This window comes from Rhagoletis zephyria, unplaced genomic scaffold (genome assembly GCF_001687245.7).
Source record: "Rhagoletis zephyria isolate East Lansing unplaced genomic scaffold, Rhagoletis_zephyria_1.1 Rzeph_scaffold_00033, whole genome shotgun sequence".
NCBI lineage: Eukaryota > Metazoa > Arthropoda > Insecta > Diptera > Tephritidae > Rhagoletis > Rhagoletis zephyria.
The window spans coordinates 748,180-755,680 of NW_016157117.1; the positions used below are offsets into that span (position 1 = coordinate 748,180).

Genomic DNA, 7,501 nt, shown 5'->3' on the forward strand with positions numbered 1-7,501 from the left:
CATTTTCGGGATATAGGTTCTTTGGAGCAGTAGAAATATTATCGGGTACAAATTTTATATAAATTTAACAAATATTGAGCATTTTAAGGCAAAAAATTGTTGAAAAAATTTGCAAATTTTTTTCATTACCAAAATGCTCGAAAACCGCTCGAATGATTTTGTTTTTGTTTTCTTTAATCAAAAATTCAAGAGTTTTCCTTTCGTTTGGTATATGGGAAGTATTGGTTGATATCTTCTATATATGTTTATTTTATTCAAATATATGGGCATAAATGATTTTCATAGATTTTGTAATCGATTTTTTATCGATTTTGTAATCGATTTAGTTAACGATTTTGTTATCGATATTTTTATCGATTTTGTTATCGATTTTATTATCGCTTTTGTTATCGATATTTTTTTCTTAGTTTGTGCTTTCGTTTTTGACTTGGATATGCTCTTAACCATACCACGTATTCTACGTTTAAATTTAGCGGGTGTATCTCCGATACAGCCTGCAGACCAAGACGAAGGCGCTGGACTGTTCCTTTTTTTTTAATTTTGAATTGTGTCGTTATTGCACGGGACCATCGAAGTGCACAAAATTGGACTATTAATGTTTGAAAAGTCCCCCAATCTGAATCAATGGTAAGAATAAGCGAAATTTCAGTTTAAGTTTAAAAAAAACGCCAATGAATTCACTCACAAATCCATTTTTCAAATTGCTGACAATTATTCGAATTAAGTAGACGAAAGACTAAAGACACCAACTTTATTTTTTTTTTCCACAGAAAATGAAAAATTGCCGAATAACGGAATAGGGTTATCAAATAATCATCCTTAACGTTAAGTTCTTAAAACTTTTGTTCTCGTTTTGTTCTCTAGCAGAACGTTCCACAGACCCTTGTTCTTATTTGATCCTCCTTGAAAACCTCCCCCAAACTTTCGTTCTCATTGGAAACATCCCCGAAAGCTTTGTTCTCATTCTGTTCTTCTTTAGAACGTTCTTGAGAGTTTTGCCCTTTTTGAGAACGTTTCTTAGAGTTTTGTTCGCATGTTGTTCTTTACGAAAACGTTTCTCATTTTGTTCCACTTTAAACTGTTCTCAATACTTTTGTTCTCGTTTGGTTCATTTGCGGGAATGTTCTTGGCATTCCAAAAAAGCCCCGATTTAATTTTTTTTAATTTCCATAACAAAAAATGGGCGAGACCCTTCCGCTTTTCTCAAAACTGGTAATTGGTACTAAAAATCCGGGGTTTTTGAGAAATTTCGAACCTGTACAAAAATACCGATACTCCTACAAAGTTTCAGCAAATTACGACCACTTTCTTTTTCTTCATTTATCCATTTGTGCATCCGCGATGGGGTGGTAGTCCATAGTTTTTAATAAATTAAAAATATTTCATTGTGTTGCGGTAATTTATTATTTTGATTAAATTATTTTTCTGAACAGCATGGAAGCGTTTACTGCTTGGGCGGAATTTCGTCCACCTAAAAATAGAGCAAGATTGACTGAGCTAACATTCGCATATATGTAAATACCCAAAAACATTCAAGTATCGCATCCTTTTATAGAAATCCTTGAATCCTTGAGAAAAGCCAAATTGGAACGGTTAGACGATTCGCATATTTGCTGCTCGGCCACCACCATCTGGCATGCAGATCGCCAATGCAACAGCCGCCCCCTTAATTCCAGCTGAGCATATTCAAGTTTCGCTCTGGGTTACTAATCGAAGCGGAGCGGATTGTAGTCGTTCTAAATGGCATCCGATAGACTAATTGAGTGGCACCCCGTATCTGAAAAGACTACTTAGGTCTTTATTCAGTTAACATATCGACGCCTCCAAACCACAGCATGCTAAGTCAACTTAGATTTAGTCAAAATTAGCATAGTATGGTTTGGAGGCGTCGATATGCAGACTAAATTTTATGACCATCTCAAAACCTAGAATCAGGGCCCGCAGGCGTATTTAGGGGCACCTCGTCATCGGTTTGTTACACATCCAGAGGGGGAAAAAGCGCGCTACAGCGTGCAACGTTAAGCACGGAAACACCAACCTTGAGACACAGCAACGTGCTTTACTAGTATAGAGGCTACTGCAGATAGCATCTTACGTTCTAAAGCGTTAGGCCCAGACGGAACTTCAATACAAATGCTGAAGAAACTAGTTGCCCTAGGAGTTGACTACCTCACCGCAAATACCAACGTATCGCTTAGGTCTATTCCCCTTATTAAACCACAAAGGAAGTCGGGTCCTGAAGAGTTTTACAAGATAATCTTCCTTTCATGCCCGGTGGAAAATACCATTGTCCTTCTAAGCCTGAATAAGCCCTCTGTCTGTCGCAGACAACCAACAATCCGCAAGGCATATAGTACAAGGCATATAGTACAACAACAGCAGTAATTGCCATCATCTCACAGATAAGCGAGGGTCTAAACTAACGTCGACCATATAAAAGGTCGCTCTACACCGCGATAGACATTTCGACAGCTGTCGTCATAGCCAATCACGCGGCGCTCTTTCAGGACATCTTTCATTCGTCCCTTCTACATTGGACATCGTCGGCCGAACTCCGCAAAACTAAGAGTAATCCGCATTGGATTTGACTAGAGGTACCCAATGACGTCATTCTCTGCACGACGCTGTTTAATCTTTACATGGCCAATTTCCCTCCGCCGCCAGATCGAGTTACTTCAGTCACCACAAAAACTAGACTTTACATACCACAGCTTGTGCTCCTTTTCCAAGCACACTATCCCCACTTGTACTTATGTTATATGCTTTGTGTGAGGAACACTTGTTAACAGCAGTTGGGTTGGCAGGAACCAAGGACACATGGAGGAAACATCGACAAACTGCGCAGAACAGTGGTCTACGCTCAGTTACGGCCTACCATCTCATGTCCTCGGAACCTCACCTCCACGAAGACAAACTGGATGCTGGTGGCGAACGTGCACAACACGTAGCTTTCAAAGGAGTTCCATTGTGATACCACCGTGGCAACGAAGACAGCGGTAAGCACAATCGGCCCAAGGTAGACTACCCCACATTTCTCTTACCCCTCCACATCGCGACCAGCCTCTCAAGGTATACGAAAGTAGTAAAACTGAACTGCAACGGCATCCAGAGCAAATCTAAGTCACGCGAAAGGAGGCCAATCGTTCATATTACAGCACACTGTGCAAACTCTCACCCAAACTTTCCGGCGGAACCTTAATTCGGAGATTCGGCAACTGGAAAACCAGCATATGTAAGTGGAAAAAGTAGGAGGAGCATTTGAAGACTTGCAATTTTGCCTCTAGTGTGAGTAAGCTCTGGTCAACCGTGACGTCCTTGTCTAATCCGACGAGACATGACAACAGAGTGAAAACCTCACGCCTCGTTGGATCCGAAGAAATGCGTAAGCTACTTTAGCCGGCACACGGCATGCTTCTGTACATAAGGCCAAGCGTCGTGTGATAAGGAGGCTTCACAAACTGGCCAAAAGCAGTGCACCACTTGCTTTCACCAGCGGTGAAGTCCAGGTGACCAACCGGAAGACGAAAGCCTCCAAAGCCATTGGCCAGAAGAAATTTTAATGCAGATGCTGAAGCATTCGGCTCCGACGGGAAAAGCATGTCACCAAGGTTCTCAGTCTGTCAATGGCCACTCTCATTCATCATTCCTGATGTGTGGAAAGAAATTCTTATCGACCAAGAACGTTCTTTTCTCCGGTCGTGAAGTAACTTTAGGCCTTGCTACTTCCTCATTTCGCATACCACCTGACCCCAGCGAATCTTCAGCTTGACTTCCGTAAAGTGCTCATAACAACAACAGCATTTAACGGCATAAACACTCAAATAACTCGTGGCCTTAACCGTAACCGCCCCTGTGAGGGAACAGTGCTAGTAGCGTTCGACCTGTCTAAAGCTTTTGACACCATCTACATATCATTCTACGCATCTAGAGGCTTCTTCTCTTCCACAGAGACTCAAATTTCGGAAACCTTGTCAGATTTTTTTTTCGAAATCAAACTTCAAATCCTAGAAGAATTAAGCAAGGGATTCACAGGGTGGTGTCCTCTAATCATCTTCTCTTTTTAACTTCTATATCTCGAAGCTTACTCTGCCACCGGAGGAAATTTCCCTGATCGCATACGCTGACGACTGCTCGCTATTGGCGTCCGGGAAAGGAATTGATTACCTCTGCTCAAAAGTAAACGGCTACCTCTCCGAACTTTATCGCTTCTTCACTGCTAGGAGCCTAACCCTCTCCCCGACGGAATCACCTCTTCACCACCTGGACGACTGAGGCCATGCTTCAACTAAGCATTCACGTCGATGGACAACCAATTCCGACGGTGAACAACCCGAACATTTTAACAGCTTGCTTTCCTTCTCCGCGCGCACCACCGCAATTGTCAATAAAGTACAGAGCCGCAACAAGGTCCTCCTATCGCTAGCCGGCAGCACCTGAAACGTTGTTGGCAACATACAAGGCAATTATTGGCCGGCCGGTCCCAAACCCCGTTCGGGAGCAAGACACAATGCTCTGCAAGCAATTCCTAGTAGTCACAGACGTGAGACACCTTCTTGCAGCAGCGCTCTCGCCAAGTGCATATGTATTTAAGTCTAGACTTAGACCGACTCCCGACATGTGACTGTCGTTTTCGATACCCAACCACCTGTCGTAGACAAGACAGGGCTCGCCTGTCTCGGGAGACTCGAAGCACTATAACGCAAACACGGTTCAACTAACACCCCTGTCCCTATATACTAACCCAGTCGAGGTTACACACGTCCTGAGTCTCCCGTTAGTTGAGTTTAACGTCACCGATTGCCAACAACGTACCTACCGACAAGTGATCGACGACATTCGTAGAGTCGTTCCACACCTATAGATAAGAAATCAATCACCAACAATATTGGAGGCTCTGATCTTCGACCACAACGAGGCCCGCGCTATCCCGTCAGGATATTGTAGCCGCCTCAAAAGCTTATTTTCCGGGACCATGCGGAGGCTCCCGCCCGACACCAACCACCTCTTCACAGGCCAGCTCAATTCCACTCAACTAGCACCGCTCTATTTAATCGACCCTGTTGGAACTGCCCGTTTCTTGGGCTTATCGTTAGTTGAGCTTGACGAAAATGATAGATGGATAAACCCAAATAGGCGGGGCGGCTTAGTAGTGCCGCTACAAGTTCGCAGAAAGTGGTAGATGGCGAAGTACAAGTAAAACTTATTTCACCAAAATTTATCAATAATAAAATGCACTTATTCAAATGTTAAGCATCAAACGCCCACACAATTTATTGTAGTTATTATATTGTAATAAGCGAAATATGTTTTATATTTATGGCTGTTTTACGTAATAGGCATGCATGCATTAGATCTCGCAAAATTGTTTAATCTACTTCTGCATACATAAAAATCTTAAAACTAAAAGACACTAGCCAATAGGGTATTCGATTTCTGGTGATGCTGGGAGCCTATCAACTAAACAGAAGAACTAAAATATATTTCGAATGAAAAAATAGACAAAGTTAATGCTAATTTAATTAAGTAAAAAAATGGGATTAGGCTCAACATAACTTATTTCGAATATGAACTTAATTATAATAATACGAGTATACAAAAACTGTTTGTTTAAAGGTTGTACAACATATATGCAGACCTTTGATGGCTTTCCAAATACACGTATGGCAATCATGATCAGGTTACAAATATCGTATGCTATTGTATGCAGGCCGGCACACACTGCAGCAAATATCGTTTTTTTTTGTTTTTATATTTACAATCTAATATCCTTTGTACAACAAAGGTGAGAAAATATTTTTTTTTTTGTTCTTTTCCACTTAGCTATTTTTTCTTTGCAAACAGCCTCCGCAATTGTTGGCAGAACTGGTTTTTGATGAGCAACGTTTGTTCTAGCAAAACTTTAGCTTTGTTGCGAGCACCTAAGATCTTAACAACTAGCAAAAAGTGGTGGTGGTTTCTAGTCCTGCTGAATTGATAATTCGGATGCATGCCTACTGCTGTATCGGACGACGGAAGAGTAAAATGTGCGGTTCAGGTTTATGTATCATGTAGTGAATCCAGCCGCGCGACTGTTGGACTCCAATCGATCTCCACTCCGCCTCAGTCATCAAATGTGTTTTTGGCACCAATTTAGAAAGCTCCTTTGGCAGCACAACATGTCTAAATATGCAGGAGGAAATAAGCTTAAACAAATACTCGAATAAAAGTGCACCTAACCTTACCTGTATTCGAATTTCTCATCGTAGTATTTGTCAGAATAGTAAATGTCCTTATTCATGGCTGTGGGTTTCCGACTTTTCTAGATGTTGGAATTTGGCAATGTTCTTTGGCGTGTTTTGCACCTGGTGCAGCTGTTCGGCAACCTGTAGATCCTATTTGGAAATGTTTTAAGCAATATTGGGAGATTTGGGTTGAAAAATCTTGATTTGTTTGAAGGTTAGGTCCACCGAGATTTTATGATAGTTGTAATTTTCAAACTCCTGGTTAATTTTAATTGTTTTATAAAAATTCTCGACAATTTCGCACGATGAATCTCACACAAACCTTTCTTCCTCTTGTTCAAAAATTGATTGAATTCCGCAAGGCGCAAAACTAGCGTCGATCGTTTTATTTTCCGTTTAAACTTTTTCTTTCACTTTCGCAAGGAAATGTCGAATTTGTTAGAGCGAGATAACCATCGGCATAATTTTGCTTACCAGTGACATCTGGCGGCGAAATTTTGCGATAAATTTAGTTCCGTTCACAGATGTGGTTCACAGGCAGGGTTGCAATAAATCCAAACAGATAGTCTTACCAGAGAACGTTTATAACAGAGAACGTATATTTATAGAGAAGGTCCAAGAACTGTGAATGCCACATCAGAGAACGTATATTTATAGAGAAGGTCCAAGAACGGATCAGCGTGGAAACTGTCAAATACCAACAAAACTGGCGAAGCGCATTTTAAGAGCGGCAAGCCAGAGACAATCGAATTTTAACAGAGCCCAGCCAGAAGCAAAATAAATTTAACAGAAATTGTCTCATCAAAGCAAATGCATGTTTTTCTTGTTAGACGCGAAATGCTGACGGCTTTTTACGTTTTTACAAAGCTTTTATTGTTCTTTAAATTGGTTAATTATTTAAAATAAATGCATGCATAGGTCGAAATATGTAATATGTACATATTGTGTACATGCATATGTATGCGAGAGATACAATTTTGTGAATCTAAAAAGTGAAAGTTATGCAAATATGTAGTATGCAATTGGCAAATTCGTGGGTGATTTGCCGTCGGCATTTGGGTTGAAAAAATCGACTTTTACTTTTTTACCGATTCATATGGTAGATGCTACGCTATTTTCAATGCAACAAACCACAGTTTTCTAGCTGCCTTAGTTTTTCCCCAAATTCACTTTAAAGATGGACACGTTGACCAAAAAACGCAAATGCGCACTGTTTGGTGATTTGGTGTCGGCATTAAAAGCGAAGCAAATCGGTTTTTATATATTTAACGATTCTAATG

General features: G+C 40.9%; 1 protein-coding gene across 1 annotated transcript; it reads right to left on the bottom strand.

The window, feature by feature from the left end:
- Window positions 1-5,238: 5,238 nt before the first annotated feature.
- On the bottom strand, window positions 5,239-6,627 carry Cks30A (Cyclin-dependent kinase subunit 30A). Its single transcript, XM_017618667.1, has 3 exons — window positions 6,544-6,627; window positions 6,222-6,479; window positions 5,239-6,159 (listed from the first exon to the last, which is right to left on the bottom strand). The coding sequence occupies exons 2-3, from the start codon at window positions 6,275-6,277 to the stop codon at window positions 5,991-5,993; spliced, it is 225 nt and encodes a 74-aa protein (XP_017474156.1). The 5' UTR covers window positions 6,278-6,479; window positions 6,544-6,627; the 3' UTR covers window positions 5,239-5,990.
- Between the last annotated feature and the right edge of the window lie 874 nt (window positions 6,628-7,501).